The 25,580-nt window shown below is 39.3% G+C and overlaps 1 protein-coding gene across 2 annotated transcripts in view; it reads left to right on the top strand.

Moving 5' to 3' along the window:
* pigg (phosphatidylinositol glycan anchor biosynthesis class G (EMM blood group)) overlaps positions 1-25,580 on the top strand; it is a 65,916-nt gene that overhangs the window by 34,488 nt on the left and 5,848 nt on the right. The window contains exons 9-12 of one of the 2 annotated variants that reach the window (XM_026330302.1): positions 1,509-1,912; positions 3,773-3,964; positions 16,511-16,820; positions 24,526-24,686. In XM_026330302.1, coding sequence (XP_026186087.1) covers positions 1,509-1,912; positions 3,773-3,964; positions 16,511-16,820; positions 24,526-24,686 — 1,067 coding nt within the window. The remainder of the gene's footprint in view (positions 1-1,508; positions 1,913-3,772; positions 3,965-16,510; positions 16,821-24,525; positions 24,687-25,580) is intronic. The other variant, XM_026330303.1, reaches the window with a different exon arrangement.

Raw genomic sequence — 25,580 nt, forward strand, 5'->3', positions numbered from 1 at the left:
AAAATCTGACTTAACAGTAGGATATATAGATCAAGTCAAGTTTTGATCCATAAGGTACCATGCAGATCATACTTACTTGCTTAGAAGTAAATTTGGCATTGGAGATAAAATAATTCCTATCTTCAAAGTTGGATCTGAACCAGTTCTGTTCAGTAACAAAGAGCTCAACCTGGTTTTCAAACCTGCCCACCAACAGCTGTGTCAGAAGCAGCAATGAGATAAAACAAAAATCGCAGAAGCGAATATTTTGCCTGAACCCAAAATGAAAAGAGTTGGCATAGTAGACATAATCTATACACAGATGATACTTCTGGCTTTATGTTAACTTTTCTGTCTATGTATTTTTCTTTGACATAAAATAGATAGTTCTTCAATATTTGACCGTTGCTACTCCCTTAATTTTGATAAAGGCTAATTTAAATTAGATGTTTGCAGTTGTTACAAAATAGTTTGAAATTGAAGTAGTTGGACAACAGACTGACATGGTTTTTGAAGTATATCAACAGGGTATTATTAATTCTTGTAAATTCAAAGGCACCTAAATTAATTCAGGAATATCAATAATATAACTAAGTATTCCATCTATTTTGCAACAGTTAAATGAATACAGATGAGATTTCAAAGTACTTACCCACTGAAAGACAGGAGCATTTTTGTTTTTGAGATTTCACAATTTGCCAACCAATTTCTCAGTAGAAGACTTGAACAGGTAGCAGTGGAGCTGGGAAATTTATTACAACACCCTTAAGGCCATGGCATGTTATACTGTATCTTAAAAACAAAGAAGTTGTAGGCATATAGGACATCAGTCCTCCTCTCAGGAATGCAAGGATGGATCAGTTTTGTACATAGAATTAATGAGCCATATCTGTTTAACCGGATAATTATTTTAGTCATTTCTTATTTGGGGAACACAACTACTAGAACTGAATATTTAATACCACCATACAGTATGTTGTGTAAAACAATAGTATCTTGTAGCTCTGCAAAAGAAAAAGTATGACAAAGCTCAGTTCCACAGAGATCCAACCCCTGCAGCCTGCAGGTACTGTGTGTACCAGTTCAGCCTCTCTCTGTCATCAAGGTAAACAGGCTACGAAGATGCATGTCTGTGCTTGGTGGTTGTTTGCTCCACAAAAATAATAAAATACAGCAGGTAATAAAATACACATTGGAACAGGTAACCTAAGACATTGTTTGATCCATGTAATTGTCCCACTCAGCAGAAAAATTGTCATAGCCAATGGATACACAGCTCAGAGGCGGGTGAAGTGAAAATTGGTTGAGTGTCTAAGCAGGCTTATAAAGTTGTAGTTGCATCCTTTGCTTGGAAATCTGCTCTTTGATTTATGGGATCCTCCGCTAAGACACAGATGAAAGTGGAAGGCAAAGGTTTGACCTCTTTGTCAGGATTAAACATTATATGTTTGACCCAACAAACACATTTGGGACATTTTTTACTCTTAGTTCTAAATCTTCTGTTTTATTACATCTTTTCTCTTTTATAGTCTCCACTGAGGAGCAGCGGTGGTGATTGGTCACTGTCAGAGCTGGATGTGTTGCTGCTGGCTGGCACAGTCGGGCACACTCTCAGCTTGGCGTCCAGCAGCTTTGTAGAGGAGGAGCACCAAATTTGGTACTTTCTGCTCAGCACCCTCTGCCTAGCTGTTTTCCAGGATGTCTGCCGCAAGTATTTCAGAGAACAGAGAGGCTCTGGAGATGAAGAAGACCACATTCTCCCTTCCAAAGACTGTCATTCCTCTGCTCATGCCAAGGCAGGGATTTACTCAGAGAAATGGCTAGCGTTAGCCACACCACCATTCACCCTGCTATGCTGCAGGCTGCTGCGCTCCCTTAACCAGACGGGGGTGCAATGGGCTCATCTTCCTGATGTTGGACATTGGCTTAACAGGTTGGAGTTACTAGTCTTTTTAAAATTATTTATATAGTACTACACGAAGTATTGCATGGCTTTGTGGGCAGTGAAACCAAAACAAAGAGATGGAAGATGCCAAGCTCCATAGTACTCAGTAATAATGGTCAAATAACTGGTCAAGTGATAATCATTGACATGTGCCACTACAAGTGATGCCCTACATATTAAACAAAGCTGTCCCTTCTTTTGTTAATACACAAGTATTGGTTACAGCATCTTTTATTCATTAAGGCTGGTGATATTTTCCAGCTCCGGACTTGTAAGCTTGTTGTTTTAGTGGGCAGCAAAGCAAAGGGAGGGAGGTAACGACAGCAGCTATCCGGTTGATTCTGAAACACTTTGACTGCATTGAGATTACTGAGACACTGTTTGAATAGCAAAACAGAATAGAGTGTCTTTCTATTTAGTTTCTCTGAAATCTTTTGAGTTCACTGTTAAACACTGAGAGCTGGATACATTAAGTGATTATGTTGAAATCCAAGTACATTCGATACAAACTCTGTTAAATGCAAGCTTAATCCATTTGAGTGCACAGACTTCATGCTTTTTCTCGTTATTGAAAATGAACTTTAAAATTTGATCTCCACTGCTGATAGAGGCTCAACAAACAGCAACATCTTCTTCATGTTTGTGTTTTGACAAACAATATTGCATCATGGATTGTAATGAGCATGGGGCCACTAGCCGACCTGAGGACTATTAGTCTTGCTTTATAGAGACTATACTGTATTTTTCTTGCTTATGTGAGAACATGTAGGTGACAGGACATTACAAGGAGTCATTTACAATACAGCTGCTGTTGAGGGTGTGATACACTTGAGATCAGGAAATGAGCTTTTTTCACTTTCACGTTCAACAGTCACTCAGGGATAAATTCATTATAAAAAGGCAGTGACATCAGTTCAGTCTCCATTTGGCTCTCCACCAACACATAAATGTAAGAGATCAGTGTCACAATTTCTTTCTTGTTCTCTGGAGAATGTCAAAAGCCATTATGGGAAATATAGGAAATGGTCGAGGGAAATTGCACTTGATAACAAAATAAGCCTCTGAATAATTTGGTCATCACAGTCAGTGAAGGGTAGGTATACGGTGTTATCTCTGTACACGTCTGCTCTTCTGACATTACAGCATTTTAAAATGTGTTTCTGGCTGAACAGCTGACAGGACCCTCCACTTAGCATTTAAGAAAAGATTCAAGAAAGGAAAATTGCCTTCTGCAGAAAAACAGTGATTTCTCTGTAAAACATAACTGTTTCAGAGTCATTAATATTCTGTCAACAACGTAGGGCAGGGGGATTATGGTTTGTTCTTTAACATGCACCACACTGTGGAATAGAGACGTGGGTTCTGACCTTTTCCCTGTCCAGCATTGGCTTTTCTTCCTACCTGCACTGCCTGTTGCTTGGATAATGAGATCTAGGTAGCTTTACGCCTCATCTTGTCTGAAAGTACTCAACGTCCACTGCTGTCTGCTCCATCTATCAGATAAATACACAGCTTCTGTTCAGCTTTGATTTATTCCCTGTCTGTGTTCAGTATAGTGTATGTTCTTAACAACTGAACTGCTTCTTTAAAGTTTAAACTACAGCTGGGCAATATGTCTGGCTGACAGTGTTTTATCTCATCAAAATGTTCTGTGTTTCTTTGTAAATAGATGACTTCAGCATTTTAAAGTTTGTATTTTTTTTAATTTTATTTATTTTCACTCAGTCTATATTTTTAGGCTAAAATAAGCAAGTATATTGAAAATCGTATGATATGAATGAATTTCAATTTGAAATTCATATTACACTGTTGAGTGTTTCCTTCACCCCATGACTGTTTCTTTTCTAGCTCTGAGAACAAGATGGTACTATCGCTGTTGGCAGCTTTCTGCTTGGTTCTTATCTACTTCCTGGTCCAAAGACGCTGTTCGTGGGTCTCCAAAGTCGCCCTTGCCCTTGGACTTCTGGGTGTCTACAGCTACCGGGCAGCTGTTGGCAATGTCTTGTTTCCCTGGCAACGCTATGGTCAAACTATGTCCAAGTAAGTTTATGTGAACCTCAGGACCATTCATTCACCATAACAGCTGGCAAATTGTTGTCCCCTGGTAGTAAGTGTGATTTAATGTGCAGGACTGCTGGGTTTTGTTGGTGATGCAGCTGAGTGTGCAGGCTTCATTGCTGCAGGTGTCATCTGGGACAAACATTCAGGCCTGTCTCACTTTAACTGTGGTGATGAACTGCTGTACAGTTTTCCTTCTGCTTTACGTCTGCCTGCCTATAGTAAATCTCCCCAAATAAGTGTACCTTTAAGTCTTAAAACATTGGAAAGTGTCTTAAATTAAATTAACGTAGAGTGAAAGAGTCATCAAGCAATCTATGACTGTTGGTTTACATTGGCAGCCATTAAGAGCGGCAGTAGTATTGAAATGTTGTTTCTCCAGCATGAGTCCCTGGCACAGTCACTGGACTTCCCACCTTCTTTTGTCATCTGTAACTGATGAAAATAAAGTCATATTTTCACAACAGACAGGAGGCTAATTAAAGCAGAAAATGAACAGTGAAAGTAAAGAGGTAATGCATCACCATGTAGAATATTAGAATGACAGCTTGTAAATTTGATTTTCATTTGGCTTGAAAATGCATTTTTAGCTGTCATGACTCCAATAGGGCAGCACAGTGTCTTGGTGGTTAACCCTGTTTCCTCACAAGAAGAAGGTTCCTGGTTCGAAACCCAGCAGGGGCCTTTCTGTGTGGAGTTTGCATGTTCTCCCTGTGCTTGTGTGGGTTTTCTCCAGGTACTCTGGTTTCCTCCCACAGTCCAAAAACATGTATGTCAGGTTGATTGGTGACTCTAAATTGCCCATAATAGTGACTGTGAGTGTGTGTTATTTTTCGTCTATATGTGTGGCCCTTTGATGTACTGGTGACCTGTCCAGGGTGGACCATTTCCTTTCACCCGAAGAGAGCTGGGGTATTCTCCAGAAAGATCCCTGTGACCCTAAATAGGAATAAGCAGGTATAGGTAAGGGATGGATGGATGGATGACTGCAGTACAGAATCATGCATTGCATTGTGTTAAGCAGTAAAAAATGCCAGGAGGTTATAGAGTTTGGAAGTAAATAGAGACAGCTGGTTTAAAAGGTTTAAAATGAAAAATCTTAGCACTCACCATACCAGCAAATATAATTACGAGTTGTTTTTATCATGAGTCCCATTTGTCCACAGACCTTCAGGTTGGTCCACCACTTTGGTCTTCAATTCAATTTGTATTTGTATAGCGCCACATCCCAATACAATGATCTCAAGGCACTTTACAAAAAGGGGAGGCGAGGGGAGGGTTAGGGTAGGGGAGCTCAGTGCACCGATGGTCCTTGGGCAGTCTAGGCCTATAGCAGCATAACTAAGGGATGGTTCAGGGTTACCTGAAGCCAGCCCTAACTATATGCTTTGTCAAAGAGGAAGGTTTTAAGTCTAGCCTTAAAAGTACAGAGAGTGTCTGCCTCCTGAACCCAGACTGGGCGCTGGTTCCACAGGAGAGCAGCTTGATAGCTGAAGGCTCTGCCTCCCATTCTAATTTTGGAAACTCTGGGAACCACAAGTAGACCAGCACTCTGAGAGCGAAGTGGTCTATTGGGATAATATGGTACTATGAGGTCTTTAAGGTATGAAGGAGTTTGATCGTGAAGGGATTTGTACGTGAGACGAAGGATTTTAAATTCTCTTCTGTATTTTACAGGGAGCCAAAGAAGAGAAGCTAATATAGGAGAAATATGATCTCTCTTGCTAGTTCCTGTCAGGATAAATTTACCAAGTCTAATAAAGATGAGTTAATTAATGGCAGTCTAGTCGGGATGGGTCTAAGAGATGATGATGATTATGAGTTGATGATTTAGATGAAGCAACTACTGATGTGAATTCAGAGAGATCTATGGGAGAGAAGCAGTCTAAACATAACTGAGGTCCTACAGATGATTCAAGAGCTGCTGTAGTAGAAGCTCAATAGAGCTGTGACTTTTTGTCAGCCTGGCTACAGTGCTGAAAAGAAACCTGGGGTTGTTCTTATTTTCCTCTATTAGTGATGAATAGTATGCAGTTCTGGCTTTACGGAGAGATTTTTTCTATGTTAATAGACTGTTTTTCCAGGCTAGATAAATTTCCTCTAAATATGTGGAACGGCTCTTCCTTTCCAGCCTTCGTGACGCCTGCTTTAAGGTACAAATATGTAAACTGTATCATGGAGCTAATCTCCTCTGATTCACTAACTTCTTTTTCAGAGGGGCCACAATATCAAGTTTCACGCAGTGAGGCTACAGCACTGTCAACAACATGATCAACTTGGTAGGGAGTGGGATTGAAGCAGCTGCCCTCCAATGTGTTGGCACATGGCATAGATGTAAATAAAGATGGAATCATTTTCTTAATGATCAGAACAAGTCAGAACAAGATCAAGGGTGTGATTGAAACAGTGGGTGGGTTTATTAACATTTTGAATGAAACCAATTGAATCTAATATAGAATTAAATGCAATGCTGAGACTATTATTTTCAACATCTACATGAATGTTAAAATCTCCCACTATAATGACTTTACCTGAACTAAGCACTAAATCAGACAGGAAGTCAGGGAATTCAGTTAAAAACTCTGAGTAAGGGACAGGTGGACGGTACACAGTGACAAGTAGAACTGGTTTTTGTGTTTTCCAGTTTGGATGTGAGAGACTAAGAGTGAGGCTCTCAAATGAGTTAAAATTGTTCTGAGGATGAAAGTTTAATAATAAGTTTGAGTGGAAGATTGTAGCTACTCCTCCACCTCGACCTGTGCTTTGAGGAACATGATAATTGTTATGACTGAGGGGGGTTGATTCATTCAGACTGACATGTTCATCCTGCTGTAACCAGGTTTCAGTAAGATAAAGTAGGTCAATTTGGTGATCAGTTATCAAATCATTTACTAACAGAGATTTAGATGAAAGAGACCTGATATTTAATAATCCACATTTGACAGTTCTGTTTTTCTGTTCAATAAGAGGAGTGGTCTTAATTTTTATTAAGTTTTTATGAATAACTCCTCTTCTGTTAACTTCTGATTTATTTGATTTATATGTTCGAGGGGCAGACACAGTCTCTATGTGGTTTGAAGGGGGTGACGGCTCTAAGGAAACTGCAGAGAAGCGTTTTAGACTGAGTCTCTGCGATTGTCAAACTTTGGGTCGGCTAATAAATCCAGCCAAATTTCTAGAAATGAGAGCTGCACCATCCAAAGTGGGATGGATGCCGTCTCTCGCTACCAGACGGGGTTTTCCCCAGAAAGTGATGCTAGCATCAATTATTAAAACAATAAAACACTGCTCCTTGATATCTGCATGCTAAACGTGTCATTGAGAGCAAATTAGTGTACTGACATGACATACAGCATGAAGCACTGTTGTACCTGGCTCAGTGTAACTGGCAAAGATGTAGTTTAAGTAGAGTATGTAAAAACAAAATATTCCCATTAAATCAAGACTAACAGTTTCTGAACGTTAGGAGAGATTTCTACTGAACTGCAACGCCTTACAGAGCTTCAGAAAAAAGTAATTTTACTACTGTAGCTGTTGTAGCACTTAATGGTAAAGAGGCTTGTTTTTGGTATTCTTAGTTCTTAGAATGATCCTCAGTTCCTCCTACTATCATTAAAAGATAAATCCTGAGAAGTGTTTGCATTTCATAAACCTGCAGATGCATTAAAGCTTGTACTGTCCATCCCCGAGCGTAAAAAACACTTCCTTCTGAGACCCTTCAACCTTAAACAAATGTACTAGCTACATAATCATATTCATTTTTTACAGTTAATAATAAAACAATTCTTCTAATGCACAGAACAAATTGACAATCTTGCAGCTCCTAAGTGTGGTATTTTTTTCTTTCTGTAGATTGCAGCTTGGTTTGCCTGCTGCTAACCCCAGTCAGAAAGTAATGAGTGTGCATGGCTGCACACAGTTCTCCTGTCTAGTTTTCCTGACCTCCCTTCATGTACCACCAGTACCTGGCCTTCCCTAACCTTTTCTGTTCTCCTTGGCAGTCTCTCCTACTTGCTCACCTAATTAAAAGCTCAACCTTTCACCCTTTCACCCTTTCACATACAAAGACACCAGAATAAAGCCATGTAGGGACCTTGGCTCCTGTTGACAAACTATGACCGACAAGGTTGAAGGTTGACCCAGTGCTTCGGCTTTTTCTTCAGACATCAACGAGTAGGTTGTTACAGTGCTTGGCCTCAGATCTATTTTAGATTTAGTCCTTGACCAAAGCTAATTATGTAGCATAGTCTTGTGCCTTAAAACAATAACATAGAGTCCAACTTACAGTAGATCCTGTGTTTGTATTACTGGGTAAAGATATTTGTGCAGTTATACTAAAATAGTGCTTTGATTGCAGGGGTAGTATAGCTCCCAGCTGCTGAGTTATTGGGATGAAATACTGTATAAGTTTCCCAGGGGTCAGGTTTTTTTTTTCTTTTTGGTTTGGTATTTTTGAAAAGTCGAGTTGAATTTATGATTATTTCAGATGCAGTATCAAAGTGGTTTCTCCCTTTCTCTGAGGGAAAGGAATAAAAGCCCAAAAAACGTTTTTTTGTTTTTTTACTACTGAATTTTTTTCTTCATGCTGGTGTGCAATTTGAATATTAAAAAAAAAATTGGCTTTGTATAATGACCGTTTTTAAGGTTTGGTCTTTCCAGGATTCCTCCTTCTGTGTTTCATAAGTGTAAAGCCTCCCTCCTTCCCTCCTCGTCTTTGCTTTCTGCCAACTGCCTAATTGCTGTGTTGCATCTTTCAAAATGACTAATGGGGTTGAGACCAGCCAATGCGCTCACTTTAAATTGTTCAAAGTGTTACTTGGATTGATGTCACTGTGCATACAGTTTGTCTGTCCCTTTCTGTTATTTCTTTTCTGTGCACACCCATCCTTGTAGCCTCAGAAATGAACCTCAAAATAGACAAGCAGTCAACTGACAGGGCAAGCATGTGCTTTGCATTACTTTGCAACAAGATATTGTGAGATCACTGCAACTAGCACCATTATTCAAACGATCAATAAAGCAAGATATGATCAAGGCAAAATAAAGGATTAATCTAATCAAATTTTCCGAGCAAGTGTGCCAGTAGGAAGTAGCTCAACATCAAAGCAGCCGGCTGAGGGCCACACCTGTCTGAGCTGCTGTACATCACAGCCCAAGTTTGGTGCAGTCTCTGTTTTCCTACTGAGCATTTATGTCACATTCTTTACCAAATATAAAGCCACAAAAAGCCTCCCAATGTTTGTGTTTTCATCTGTGCATGTATGTTCTTTCCACCTGCACAAGACTTGACCCATTTTATCTTTACGCAGGTTCCCAACTTCAAAATATTCATGCATTGCAATTCCACTTAAAAATGGAAATGTATTCAGACTCATCTCAAAACACCTGTGAACTCCTGCCACACAACCAGAATCACACATACACACGAACTCACACTCACACAGAATTCAGTTTTCAGTTTTATTACCCAGGGGTAAACTATTTTATAACAATCTCAAAGGCAGTTTTTTTTGTGTTGGTGCAATTTATAAGTGGTAACAGTTAACAGACTACTCACTGATTTAAAAGACTTGTTCATAAAACTGCTTTTTTTTCTATGCTTTATGTTTCTAAATAACTCTTAAGAGGTGATTCTTTTAATCTAACATAAAGCCTCAGGAAAAAGGCATCAGCACATGCTATCAGCAAAGGAGATGTTGATGTAGTGTTTTTCTGCGTAATTAGATGGTTTTTCTGTTTTAAAGTCCTGTTCCCATTTGTGACTACGACATGCTTGGCTTTATCCCACACAAAGACCGGGGCTGACAAAGCAGACAGGCCCTCGTTATTCTAATGCGCCTTTTTCAAGGAGCATTAGAATAACGAGGGCCTGTCTGCTTTGTCAAGCTTTTCTCTGGCGGTGAATGACTTGTTTTGGCTGGTTTACTGTAAGTGTTAGCTTGATGCTGGTGATTGATGAAGGGGATATACCAAACATGTTGAGGGGGATTGGACGTAGCCTTACCTTTTCTCATTCACTTGCTGAAACACCAGTGCTTGTTTCCAAGGTAACATGAAATCCAGTGAGCTCATCTGTGCCACAGCCCTGACAATCTACTATTTTCTGTCTACTGTTACTACTGTTAACACTACAAAATGCAGTCAGATTGATCTGACTGGTCATGTTCTCTCATCAAGCAATGTGGAGGATCCTCTAAGGCTTTAAAGCCCGTTAAGACTTGGTTTGACGTCTTAGGTTTTCTGAGGAATTTAAAGTGTTCATACATTATCTATAGTAATAGGAAACAACCTTTAATATTACATATGAAGAATTTAATGCTTAAAGGTGCATTAACTAAGATTTTCCACAAAACCAAATAAAAATCTGACAGTGTGTAGTTTTTCTCCGCTAAACTGACCCCTCCATGACACTCCGCTGCCTACAGCCTTACTGTGGTTACTAAACTTCTCTACTGGGTTGTGAAACTATGCTACATGAATTGCCAGCCACCTATAGATTATATTTGAAGCATTTTTCAAACGTGAGCTCTCAGCCGCTATAAGTCTCAGTCTGTCAGACCAAAGATTTCACGTTCTTTTGCACAGAGAGTGGGACAAAGAGCAACAACCAGGATTAACTTCAGTTTGGCTTTTTGGCATTTTTATAGTTATAAAATAGTTATGGTCATTTATAGTTATATAGACTGTGTATCTCCTGAAAAGAAATTTGGTACATTCCAGATGTGTGGATGTGGTTTAATCAGATTTGATTTACAGTGGCAACAGTTTTACACCTGTTCAATTCCCTCCTCATAAACATTGATTGACATGTAGATGCAAAAATTGCAGTCATGAGTAGGGATTGATATTGTTAGGATTTTTTCAACACTTATTGACACTCCTTATCAATACAGTACTTCAGCAATACACTTATTGAAAGAAAGATTATAACAGATTAGAATAGATTAGGGGCAAAGTTTAAAATACCCCTTTTCTGCAAATATATAGTGCTTAACAAATTTAATAGATTACCAACCAATGTTTGTGGTCTTTGTGTGTTCGTGCCACAGTATTGGTGATTACCAAAATCATTTTGTGTTGTTTAATCCACCAGTATGTGCAAGATCATTAGCCATGGTAGTATTTCTAATACTAAAATAGAGTAAGTCAAATAATTATTGCTGTTATCCACTAATATTGGAATTTACTGTTTCAGAAAGGTAGAAGAAATCGTAAAGCACAGTATTATTATTTTTTTATTCAGCTGCCCAGGTGTAGTTATTTACTTGTATTCCTTAATGGAAAAATAAGTTTTAATGCCAGCAAGAATGCAAGCTGTCATTGAGGCCAAAGGAAGCCATACAAAATATTAAGTTTTTCAGTTACGTGAGAGATTACGGAGCCCCAAAAGGTACATGGGAGAGAAAAAAATAGATGGTTGCAAAAAATAAAAAAAGATGACCTTGCGGGATCTCGCAAAAAATAATCTCAAAATAAAAACCTATGGATGTGACATGTGCGCTCCATCCCTCTGGTTTCCATGGAGACAGTCTGACCCGGAAGTAGATTTACAATGAAAAAGTTTGCGAGATCTCGCAAATGTTGTTTTCATAAATTACTCTTATTGGTACCAAAAGTCTCCAGGTTCTTAATAATTTACAATCTGTTTAGATTTTGAATCATCCATAGTGATAAGACACTACACTTGTTGGCGATGAAGCTAAATGATGAAGATTCAGATGATTATGAGTCTCAATTTACAGTTCACTGTATAGTGAGTTATTATAGTATACTGTTGTAAAGGGATTAATGAATAAATGAATGAGGGAGTGATTTGTATCCATCAGAACATCAGAGATAAAGATGACCAACCAAATGACCCAAAACAGTTCTAACTTAGAAAATGATATGTCGATGTCACTCATAGCTTGAAGCTAATAGAGAAAACTTTAAAAATATTGATTGTCCCTTGATTAAAATGAAGACTGTGTTTGGTAACATAGTGATACCAGACAGAACCAATTTGAGTGGCGCTGTTTCTGACTCATTTATAGTAATTTTCTATCTAGACCTATACTAAATATACATTAATTAATGTATACATTACATGACTGTAACTGCTTTAATGCGTGTTTAATGACCTGTCTAGACTCATTAATCTGATAGTGGCACTGTCTGAAACAAAACAGTGTTGATCTCAAATCCACGAGTAATCAAAGGAATGCCAAAAATAACAAAATGGACCCTTTGCATTTTTCGTAAAGATAAATGTGCTGTGCTGGAGGACACAGCTGAGCACCATTATCACAACAGTACTGGCCTCCTCTTGTTACTGTTCTAGAAGAAGACCGGGCTTGCTGTGACCTCAGTCTTTGCGCTTACAAAAGAAATTTTGTAAGTCTGACAGAAGAGGGTTGTAGAGTAGGCTTAACATTCAGTAATGTTGACTTAACAATTGCTCTGGTTGAAGGCTGATCAGAACAAGAACTCCCTCTAAACTTTTCTTCCAAGACACTGCAAGTGCCACCAGAAAATACACATAGAGCATTATTAACGCAGCATTTGTCTTGGTTATACACTGCTTCTGTTTGCATACTGACATCTCTGTGTTTATCATCATTGACCTTCAGGTGAACAGAAGGGATAAGAGGCCACGGACAAGAGAAGTTGCAGTCTTGTTTAGTGCTATTGTAGTTTCTGCTGCTTGTCTTTATAGCTGGATGGAAGCCATAGAATAGTTGTCCACTTTAGCTAGTTGACTGCTCTAATTTAAGTAAGGACTGGAAATTTTGAGGACTACAATACATGCAGACTTATCTCATTTACACTTTTGACTGGACTGCAGAAATGGCGTTGTGTGATGTGGTATAATCAGCAGACACTTAAAATAACTACAGACGTATTTGGTGGGCTGCAGTTGGGGAAATGACATTTTAAAAAAAGCATTTATTGCATAGACAAGAAGGAAAGGTTTTGATTTCCAATCTGAAAATATCAAATTTAACCTTTTGTATGTCTTATTGTTTGACAAAATGTTTATTGCTTCTGGCTTATGTGGATTAGCCCTGCAGCCCTATGTTTTTTCTATCCTGCCATCTCTGTTTTAAGCATAGTTGTACTATACCAGCCATCAAATCCAGGCCAGGATTTTCCACTTTGTTTCTGCATAAAATAATGATGAATACAATCCCTGCTATATTGTTAGGGGAGTTGTGAATAATAAAGAATAGTGCTGTATGGAGCATATTACTCTGCTCCATTCCACTGTTGGAACAAGTTACCATAAAACACACTGATTAATAATACATGGCCTATTCGTGCTCAACTCCTTCAGGGTCATCTATTATCCACTGTGTGTTTGTAGCTTTGACTGCATCCTGCTGTAAAATGATGTCCCTTTACTGTGTGGTAGTCTTTGAATTAAGAGGTTTGTTCTTAATGTTAAAGAAATGTTAGATAAAACATTATTCTGAATGTCATCTGGGTTTTGTAAGTCAGTAGGTGAGCACACTAATCAGTATTGTGTTAATGTTCACTAGTTTGTTAAGAATATATTTGAAAGTGTCACTTTCCTCAGGCTGTGACTGCTTGAAAATTCATTTTAATTAGCTCTTAATATTCATTACTTCCACTCCATTTATTATAAAATAGAATAAAACAGCATTCACGTCTCTTACCACCCTTTTATTGTCCGATTAATTTTTTTTTTCATTAACTATTTTGCTTCTTGTTTCTGAGACTGTATAAATAAAAGAGAAAATGTTCTAGTTAATTTTAAAAAATTGAAGGGGAATCTTTTTTTGAGTTTCAGGCTGAATGCCTGAAATGGAAATTAGACTAAATGTAATTGCCTTCATAATCGAAAGCACTTTTCCTTTAAAACTTCAATTTTTATCTTTTTGAGCCTATAAATTGATAGTTAGAAAAGGAATTTTATAAAGTAAGGCTTTTGTAAGGAGGAGAGGGTTATGGACACTTTTTTTTTTTGACCTTGTAATAGCTTCAGACTTGGGACCCAGACTTAATGTGGTACACAACAGGGCATATACTATGGGCCTTGTCTGACTTTGAAGCTGTAATGAATGTTGTGAATTCATAGCTTACATACTTTGAACGATAAAGTGTGTTTTTTGACTGTTTTTGAAATATTTTACTTAGACTGAAGGCAAAAGTGTATCAGGTCGTTAACTACAGTATGTCTAGACATATCCAGTAAACAACCCTATGCTTTCTCGTTATACAGGCAGAAACTTACAGAACTGCCTTTTGTAGGGTTGTACTACATTTTATAGGATGTATGTTATAAGAATCAACCACACAAAATGTTACAAACACCTCAGAGTGTTTGTAACTGATTTTAATTAGGTATAGCCAATAAACTGGCAAATTAATGCACATTTACATTCAAAGAGTAACATATGAAAATTCAGAATATTATGTGTTTCTTAATTCTTATTCCAGTGTTTCCAGATATTATGATATAATGTGACTCTTTTCAGTATCATAAGCACATTAGACTTGGATTCAGTTATCTTTAGTTATAACGTATTGATTGTCCAGGCAGTTTCATTTGTGTGGTAGCAAATCTCATCCATTGGTTTAATTTGGGGCAGTAGTGCAGAGACAGGCCTTCTTTTACATTTGAAATGTGTAACATTGTGTAAAACTAAAGCGATAATGGCACAAACATCAATAATTAGCATACTGTGTCTAAAAACAGTTTAATAATGTTAACACAGAATTTTTGTCTTCTGCAAATGAACATTCTCCATAATATTCCTTCATATCCTCTGTCTTGGCCTCTTACTGGGTCATTTAATCATTCCTTTTTTTTCTGTCAAAATATTATGTGAAATTTACACAGATTGTTTCTTATGAAAATGGTTAGAGGCTTGATTTTTTTTTTTTTGTTAGGCATATATCGCTGTGTTATAAATTCAGCTGTTTTGCACTTCAAATGAAAACAGTGTCCAAGAGGAGAAGTGAACTTGCAGTAGTAGGAGCTATGGGTGACTGTGGGTGTAATAGATCAGCAGTATTTGACATTTAAGTCACTAACAGCAGCAGACCCAAATTACATCTGTGAAAGTTTTTAACATTCAGAGTGGCTGTTATGAATGCCTCTGTAACCTTAAAGATTAGTCTACCATCTGGATTGTTTCACTGCCACTGTTGTCGTCCTCATTTTCCTTACAGCCAGCTGTACGCCATTCAAGGAAGAGAATTTTGATAAAATACTGTAAGACTATAAAATGTACTAAAAATATGTTAATAGAGTGTTTCTGCGATTATAATGATGCAGGAACAACTAGCACAGACACAGTGATGGTTATGAGAAAAGTCTGTTTTCCTCAGGCAATTCATTCTGTCTTCCAGTCTCACACCTTTAATTATTAATGTTACATTGACACACTGCATACTGAGTGAAAGAAGGTTATGAGTTACAGAAATATAAGGAATTTTGTCTATGAAAAGACAGAAATATGAAATTAATTAAAGCTGTGAACTTTGAAATCCTGCTATGACAAAGGGGATGGAAATATGCAGAAATCACAAGATCACTGGCTTATTGTCTGTCCTTTTAGAAAACATGTGTTTTCTTTTATATAAATGCAGTTGAATTAAACATATCTAAGTTTTGTTTTTCATATTCCATATCTGCTGTTATTCATACAGTGTAAAACTAGAATGAATACATATTTCTCCTACCTGATTTCATTTCATAGCCACAATATCATGGCTTTATTTCAAACCACTCTGTCTTTTCTCTCACAAGGTTCCCATTCAATCACCATCAATCAATAAAATAACAGAGATCAAGCTGCTCTTATTTCTCATCCCCGTCATCTGAAATTCAAATCTCTTCTAATTTACTTTGGCTTATTTTGAGCCAATTGATCTGTCAAATCTTGAAAGCACAGTCACCTCCATGAACCTGTCTTCTTGCTCTGTAGATATCCGTAAGCACTTTTTAAAATCAGTTTTTCACAGCATTGCACATGATATTCAGCTGTAATTTTCTTCTTTAATTCTTAGTGTCCCTGTCTAAGTGTCTCAGGTTAGCTAACTTTGTAGTTTCTTTTAAATCATTTCTTAAAGTTCACTTTAATCAGAGAAAGGGTTTTCCATTCCTTTGTATAAGAAGACTATCAGTGTGAACTTAAATCAGTTTCAGACTTTATCTTCTTTATGAAGACTTTGTAGGGGCTTCATGTTGTTTTGCTTTTGATTTAATCAAATTGATGCTTTGTTCTTTTAAATTGTTGGAGTTTGTTCTTATCCATTGTTCCCCTTATCCATTGTTACCCTTAATTGGGTAGGAAACATTTTTGTTTTATCATTCAGCATATAGAACCAAAAGTAAATCATTTTCCTCCTGTCCCAAAACCCACATCTCTAGATATTTAATTGCTGAATGCATGGACAGGTACACCAAGAATCCACATCTCAGAGTCACTTACCACAGTTATTTTATTATTTTATGGGGAAAATCAATATTGGCTTATTTCAGATGCCAAAATGACACAGTCTGTAATCTTTCTCCTTTAGGGGAACTGTGGAGGCCCGCTTTGTTTATGTCTTCGTTTTGGGCATCCTCTTCACGGGCACCAAGGACCTGCTGCGTTCCCAGATCATCACAGCAGATGCCAAACTGAAGAGTAGGGGATTATGGGAGATTTACAGCGGCTTGGTTTTGTTGGTTTCACTGTTGTTCCGTGCTCACAACCTGCCAATGCTGTGCTGCTGCCTGTTGATCCAGACACTCATGGCTCAGTTTATCTGGAAGAAACTCTACTATGATGCAGCCCAGACCACCATCATGCACTATTGGTTTGGTCAGGCCTTCTTTTACTTTCAGGTAAGCAACAGTAATGACATCAGTCTGGAAAAGCTATCATACCTTTTAAGTAATATGATGTGCAACACAGTATCTGGATATGTAATCCAATATTTTAAAGCATTGTTTTACAGCCCCCTCTGACCAGCTGTGCAGAAATGACAAAGGAGTAAGACATTGTATTTATCTCTCAGCTCTTTCTTCTCAATTGGTATGGAACTTCTTATGGCATTTTTAATGGGCTCAATGTAGGTCAACACTGTAAATGTGTCCTGTAGAGACTGTTTGATAATATGCACTGTTTTTAAATTATGTCACATGTCCCGCCTTTTCTATGACTGCTACGTTTTCATTCCACCTTCTAGTGTAGGTGTGCAGAACAGCCATGAACATGTTTGTGGCCAGAAAGCACGTTTTAAGAACTAGTTCTGGGAAAGACCATAACCAACCTTAATCAGCTGCATCACTTCTGATGAATTAAAAAAAAAAGCAAGCGGGATAGCAAACACATATTTCACAAAAATAAAAATAAATCAAGGTTAACACAAGGTGTATTACAACTAAGAATAGTAGCCATTGGTATTTTATGTTTAAAGTTACATTTCATCTCTAAAAAGAGATGTCATGCAGTCTTGTTTGCAGGAAGAGTGAAGAACGTATTAAGCCTCCTGCTGTCCTCTCCAAATTAATTTGATTACAGTCAAGACCAGCAAAGTTTACCATGCAATACATTTATATTAAAAAACAGCAATTACTAAACCATTTCCAGTTCACAAATTACAACCATTTTACACACTGAAAAACCAATTGCTGCTGACGCGTCTGAAGCTATGTATAGGAGTCACAGTCACTGATATGAACCAAAGTAAGTTCAGGGAACAACAAAACAGTGAGCAGTAAGCAAAACGGTACATTTTTCTTGTCTGATTGTAAGAGACATCTAATTTAATGCGTTGACACAGAGTGTAGCAACATTTAGGAAAGCTGTCACCACTGATAAAGTGACGGATACCATAATGTGTGCAGCTCTGGGTAGAGGAAGTGTTTGTGTATGAATTTTATTACTCTAATCCAGCACTGGCATGAAGGCCAACTGGACTTGTTCGTGCGAATGGGGTATGGAAGTGGTTCCCAAGCCCACACCCTTTTTTAGATAGGAATTTTTTTTTTAACTAAATTTATTTTAAACTTTGTAAGTCAAAACAAAACAAAACTCCAATTTATTATTGAACAAAATAAGAAAGTATGGCATCTTAACTTGTTATGCTATCAGTGCTTAACCCTCATGTACTGTTCAGGATGTTTTCATCCACCAAGGGTCATTTTTCTTTTTTCATTTGGCCATAACTTTCACTGTATTTCTCCAAATGGAATTATTTTTGGCGACAAACCTTAATTTGACATAAATTTTGTGTAATATGATAATAATCTTCTTCTTTTCCTTTCGGCTGCTCCCTTCAGGGGTCACCACAGCAAATCATCCGCCTCCATTTAACCCTGTCCTCTGTATCCTCCTCACCCACACCAACTATCCTCATGTCCTCCTTCACTACTTCCAAGAACCTCCTCTTTTGTCTTCCTCTAGGCCTCCTTCCTGGCAGCTCTAACCTCAGCATCCTTTTACCAATGTATTCACTGTCCCTCCTCTGAACATGTCCAAACCATCTCAATCTGGCTTCCCTGGCTTTTTCTCCAAAACATCTAACATGAGCTGTCCCTCTGATGTCCTCATTCCTGATCCTATCCATCCTCGTCACTCCCAGAGAGAACCTCAACATCTTCAGCTCTGCTACCTCCAGCTCTGCCTCCTGTCTTTGTCTCAGTGCCACTGTCTCTAAACCAGACAACATTGCTGGTCTCACCACTGTCTTGTACACCTTTCCTTTCATTCTTGCTGACACTCTTTTGTCACACATCACACCTGACACTTTCCTCCACCCGTTCCAACCTGTTTGCACACGTCTCTTCACTTCTTTTCCACACTCTCCGTTGCTCTGGACTGTTGACGCTAGGTCCTTAAAATCCTCCACCTTCTTCACCTCTACTCCCTGTAACCTCACTGTTCTACTTGAGTCCCTCTCATTTACACACATGTACTCTGTCTTACTGTGGCTAACCTTCATTCCTCTCCTTTCCAGAGCAAACCTCCACCTCTCTAGATTTTCCTCCACCTGCTCTCTGCTCTCACTACAGATGACAATGTCATCTGCAAACATCATGGTCCACGGAGATTCCTGTCTAACCTCATCTGTCAGCCTGTCCATCACCACATCAAACAAGAAGGGGCTCAAAGCCGATCCTTGGTGCAGTCCCACCTCCACCTTGAACTCCTCTGTCACCCCTACAGCACACTTCACCACTGTCTTACAGCTCTCATACATGTCCTGCACCACTCGAACATACTTTCTCTGTCACTCCAGACTTCCTCATACAAAACCACAGCTCCTCTCTCGGCACCCTGTCATACGCTTTTTCCAAATCTACAAAGACCCAATGCAGCTCCTTCTGGCCTTTTCTGTACTTCTCCATCAGCATTCTCAGAGCAAATATTGCATCTATGGTTCTCTTTCTTGGCATGAAACCATACTGCTGCTCACAAATGCTCACTTCTGACCTCAGCCTAGCCTCCACTACTCTTTCCCATAACTTCATTGTGTGACTCATCAGCTTTATTCCTCTGTAGCTTCCACAACTCTGCACGTCTCCCTTGTTCTTAAAGATGGGCACCAGTACACTTCTCCTCCATTCCTCAGGCATCCTCTCACTCTCCAAGATCTTGTTAAGTAGCCCAGTCAAAAACTCTACTGTCACCTCTCCTAAACACTTCCATACCTCCACAGGTATGTCATCAGGACCAACTGCCTTTCCATTCTTCATCCTCTTCAACACCTTCCTGACTTCATCCTTACTGAGCTTTGCTACTTCCGGCTCCACAACAGTCACCTCTTCTACTCTGTGCTCTCTGACATTTTCCTCATTCATCAACTCTTCAAAGTATTCCTTCCATCTTTCCATCACACTTGTGGCACCTGTCAACACATTTCCATCCCTGTCCTTGATCATCCTAACCTGCTGCACATCCTTCCCATCTCTGTCTCTCTGCCTCACCAACCTGTACAAATCCACCTCTCCCTCCTTAGTGTCCAACTGATCCAAATCCTCATACGCCCTTTGTTTGGCCTTTGCCACCTCTACCTTCACCTTACGCTGCATCTCCCTGTACTCCTGTCTGTTCTCTTCTGTCCTCTGTGTCCCACTTTTTCTTAGCTAACCTTTTCCTCTTAACACACTCCTGAACTTCCTCATTCCACCACCAAGTCTCCTTATCTGCTTTCCTCTTTCCAGATGACACACCAAGCATCCTCCTACCTGTCTCCCTGATCACTTTAGCTGCAGCTGTCCAGTCATCTGGAAGGACCTCCTGACCTCCCAGAGCCTGTTTCAGCTCCTCCCTGAAAGCCACACAACACTTCCTTTTTCAACTTCCACCACTTGGTCCTCTGCTCTGTCCTTGTCCTCTTCATCTTCCTCACCACTAGAGTCATCCTACACACCACCATCCTATGCTGTCTGGCTACACTCTCCCCAGCCACTACTTTGCAGTCACTGATCTCTTTCAGGTTGGAACGTCTGCACAAGATGTAATCAACTTGTGTGCTCCTGCCTCCACTCTTATATGTCACCCTATGCTCCTTCCTTTTCTGGAAAAATGTGTTCACACAGCCATTTCCATCCTTTTTGAGAAGTCTACCACCATCTGTCCTTCTGCATTCCTGTCCTGCATACCAAACTTACCCATCACTTCCTCGTCACCTCTGTTTCCCTCACCAACATGTCCGTTGAAGTCTGCCCCAATCACCACTCTCTCACCACTAGGGATACCCTGAATCACCTCATCCATCTCCCTCCAGAATTTCCGTTGCTCTTGACTGTTGACCCTAGGTACTTAAAATCCTCCACCTTCTTCACCTCTACTTCCTGTAACCTCACCTCGGCTTTGAGCCCCTTCTTGTTTGCCGTGGTGATGGACAGGCTGACAGATGAAGTTAGACAGGAATCTCTGTGGACCATGATGTTTGCAGGTGGAGGAAAATCTAGAGAGGTGGAGGTTTGCTCTGGAAAGGAGAGGATTCCAGAATCCTGGAATTGTTTTTAACATTTCATAGTTTTGATCAGAACTGAAGTATCAGATATGTTTTCACAGCAGTTTATTTTAGTGGATGTTTTCATTCCAAACATAACGAAAGGGTAGTGTTTTTGAACAGTGCACAAGGGTTCAGTACCCCTCACACCCCCACTACAATAGCATCTTAATAGCATCCCCCCCCAGACAGGATGCTGCCTTTTAATTTAACCTCTACACAGAACAGAGAGTTAGTTTGCAGCTATGTATCGTTATCAACATTGAACCTCCACATCACTAACAGTTTAATAACCCTCATCACCCTTGGGTCATTAATACTACGATGGGCTTGGGAATACTCCACCACCAGACAATTTTCAGTGTAGGCGCTCAAGAATGTTAATTACAGAACCTCAAGTAATAACATCTTTAATGAAGCTGCAACCATAATGGCTGTGTAAAGCAGCAACATACGTGATTTAAATTTGGGGCTCTGAACACAAACTAGGGCAGCATGGTGGCTTGGTGGTTAGCACTCTTGCCTCACAGCAAACCTGGCAGGTGCCTTTCTGCCCTTGCTTGTGTGGGTTTTCTCCAGGTACTCTGGTTTCCTCCCACAGTCCAAAAACATGTATGTCAGGTTGATTGGTGACTCTAAATTGCCCATAGGAGTGAGTGTGAGTGTGTGAGCTTGTTTGTCTCTATGTGGCCCTGTGATGGTCTGGTAACCTGTCCAGGGTGGACCCCTGCCTTTCACCCAAAGAGAGCTGGGATAGGCTCCAGTAGAGCCCTGTGTCCCTAAATAGAAATAAGCGGGTATAGATAATGAATGGATGGATGAAATCTGTAGTCACTGAGTAGAGTTGCAACTGATAAGAGAGCTCTCATTTGCAGGTTGAGTTACTATATTTCTAGACTGCCGTCTAGAAACTTTATGTTTTTTCACAGGCTTTATTATAAATATTGGTCGAAAGCTGGCAGCCAAACACACAAGAACGCTTATGGGGAATATTCCAGGTAACCTCAGCTGCAGAGACTGGTGTCACAACAAAGGTCAATCCTATCACCTGATAAATTAACTGTCTCACAGGAGAAGTCTGGGCTGCCAGCATTTATCTTTCTTCATCACTTAGAGTGATGCACAAGTCAGACTTTGTATATTCTGAGGATTTATCTTTGTCCCAAAACCAGATGGTCAGTAAGGCAGCAAGGAGGTGTTTATTCTTCTGAAATGAGACAGTTTTTGTATATGTTGCTTCATGGATAGGGCCGAATCACCCCACAGGTTTGAATTCAGATGCGACTTCTGTAGAAAATATGAATCATCACAAGGAAGTTTTTAGAGCTGAAAGGTGGACTCATATTTAATTAATCTGACAAAGCTTACTTACAATAAACATGCAAGTTAATGTACAGATTTCTAATTGGTAATGCATTTTGGTACACATAACACTCAAAACACAATTTCTTGGCATCAATATTTAGACTTTAAAGTTGTGGTTGGAGTTGTGCACACTTTTTCTTTCAGGCAATAATAAATTGGACCAGCCCCTCTCTCTGACAGTTGTTGTGGCAATCAGTTTTGTCTGAAACTCATATATAGACATAAGCAAGATATTTGTTGATGGAGCAGAATATTTGAATGATCACAGCATGATTTCAGCAAGAAAGCAAATGCAAAATCTCCATATGGAGCCTCCGACCTGCTCCCTGATATCCATTGTCTGTTGAAAATTGAGCCAGCTGTTAATGTTCTTTTCCTCTGTGATCAGAGATGTGTGCACAGAAGGGAAATAAACCATTACTTGATGCGCTGCTGCTTATGGATCATCATTGCATTGGAATTTAACAAGAAAGACAACATTTATCTCAGCTGTATGCCAAGAGATTTTTCTCCCTGTGTGTATATATGCATGTGTAAGGTACATGCAGTAGCCTAACAATAAAATGTAAATGCAATTATCACTTGTTATGCACAAGGAAATTGAATGCATTAAGCAAAACTCTTGTTAATGAGGCAATTTGAGTTTGTAGGAAAAGATGTGAGCAGATGTAAAAGTGTTTTTGTGAGGTGCTGTTCAGGCTGTGTTGCATCTTGTACATGTTAACAGGACACAGCTGATTTCAGTAATCTGAATCTGCCAGCTAGAAATCAGATTTAGACCTGAGCAGCGCAAGTTCGAGCACGGGTTACTTTGCTTATTATTTAAGTTTTGAACTTAAATAATTACCCCTCCATGAACTGCCACCTTATCGTGGTGGAGTGGTTTGAGTGCCCGGATGATCCTAGGAGTGGCATGAATCGGTGTTGTGTGATGGTGAAGGGGGAGAGGTAGGACCCAAGTGCAGACACAAAGCAGGTTTATTTCCTAGAGCTCAGGCACAAAACGAACAAGAAAACTCTCTGCCACTTAGCGGGTAGACAGGCAAAACGCCACTCGGTGTAACAGACACAAAACAAACAAACTCTTCCTCTCACTACTGCAAACAATGCTAACAAACATTAATGCTCCGACAAGGAACAAAGGAAGGCAGGTGGTATAAATAGACAGAACACAAGACTAATTACCAACTGGTGAAACTAATCAAACCTAACGAACATAAAGCTACCTAGGATCAATACTGGCGGAAATAGGAACTAACCAAAATAAAAGTCCAAAACCGGAACTAAGAAATCCACCTCATGACAAGGAGCTTTGTTGGGTTGGGTCTCGCAGGCAAGTGCCTTGTGGTCAGGTCTCTCCCCATGGGGCCTGGCCAGGCAAAGCCCAAAAATGAGACAGGGAAAGGGAAGCATGGGCATCCTTGCTTAGACCACTGCCCCGGTGACCCAGTCCCAGATAAATGGCAGAGAATGGATGGATGGATAGACTTATATAATTATTATAAAGTTAGACTAGAAATTTTGTCAAGATGTGATCTGCACTTGCCAAAGAAGTGAAAAAGTGCTTTAAAAGCCAGAATTATAAACATATATTTTAAGTTTATGAAATGTGTCATATTAGCAGACCTTTGAGTTGTACCATGTTTTTACATTTGAACAAAGGGTTATTTTTTGTGTTCACACATCCTACACTTATAGGACCAACTACCGTTTATACTGTGGTCATAAATCCTAATTCCGTTGCAGTGATAAAATCTTCAGATGAAATTTCTAAGACAAAAGAAAACAAGATTAGAAAAGTTTAATACTTTGTCTACTGTAGGCATAGTTGGCAAGTTGCCCATGTACTAGAAATCAGTTGCAGAGTAAAATAAGCCCCAAATATTCTACTTTTAAAAAAAAACAAACAAAAAAACTGGCACATAACTATATGCACACATAAACAGTACCCTGAGTTTCTCTAACAACAGTCCAGCTGCAGACAAAAGTTGTGTGCGCTGTTCTGGTCAGTGACAGGAAAACACAACAATTGGGCCACTGGAAAACTGCCAGAAGCTTGGAGTAATGATGATAAAGCAAAGAACCAGTTCTTTAGAGCTCTGAGATGTCTACAAAGCTTCACACACAAATCTTTATGTACTCATTTTTGTCTGCATGCAGGGTAAAATATTCCTGTACCATTGCTGGTGGTAAAAGGAGATTTCTTTGTGCTCCTGCAGGGCAATTCCAACAACATCGCCACCATTGACATTTCGGTTGGCTTCGTTGGACTGGAAGGTTACGTAGAGGCACCTGCCATCTTCTTAACGGCCCTCAGCACTTACGCAGGCCCACTGCTGTGGGCGTGTCACCTTGTCTGCTACCTTAGCTCAGAGAGAAGGTAAGTGTCAGAGGCCTCTGCACTTTGTAGGAAAAATCAACTCACTAGCGCAGCTAAACTCGACTGAAATATAAGGATTGTTATCAGAGCTACAATAATTAGATTAATAATGAAATTATTATATTTTCAATAATTGCATCATTACTTTCATTGTTATAAAGTATATACCAACATGAAGTAAAAAGAAAAACAGATAAATTGGATAAAAGCTTATAACTTGTAAACTACCCATTAACCTATATGTAGTATAGGAGCTGAGAAGATGAAGAGCAACAGTAAATAAATGGTTGAAATAGACAAAAGTAATGGGAAAAGCTGGTAGTTAACCTAAAGAAACTGTTGAAGCAGTGAGCTAAAAGTAGCTCATTAATAAATCAACTAGTTAATTAAGAGCACTGATAAACATTTGAAACATTAGAGTAGCTCAGAAGTACAGAAAGGGGCTAAAATGTCCATCCTCTGTCATTTCATGTAGCATATGTTTCAACTTGATGAAGGATGTTTTACCAACTTTTTACCAGTTTGTTCATTGCACAACCCGGGACAATAAAACCCTGGACCTATTGTATGCAAATACAAAGAATGCATACAGTGACACTGTCACCCTATGTCAACTTCTGTGAGGATATAGCTATCCCAACAAGGACTGTCCGCTGTTATCCTAATGACAAGCCATGGATCAGCAGCCAGCTGAAGGATCTGCTGAACCAGAAGAAGCAGGCCTTCAGATCTGATGATAAGGATGAGTTGAAAAGGATACAGGGGAAATTCAAGATGAAGCTGAGGGAGTTTAAAGACACCTCCTGGAGGAATCTGGGGGACAAGCTCCAACAGAACAACACCCAGGATATCCAGAAGGGCATGATGGAAATCACTGGCTTAAACACCAGAGCC

This window comes from Mastacembelus armatus, chromosome 10 (genome assembly GCF_900324485.2).
Source record: "Mastacembelus armatus chromosome 10, fMasArm1.2, whole genome shotgun sequence".
Classification (NCBI taxonomy): domain Eukaryota; kingdom Metazoa; phylum Chordata; class Actinopteri; order Synbranchiformes; family Mastacembelidae; genus Mastacembelus; species Mastacembelus armatus.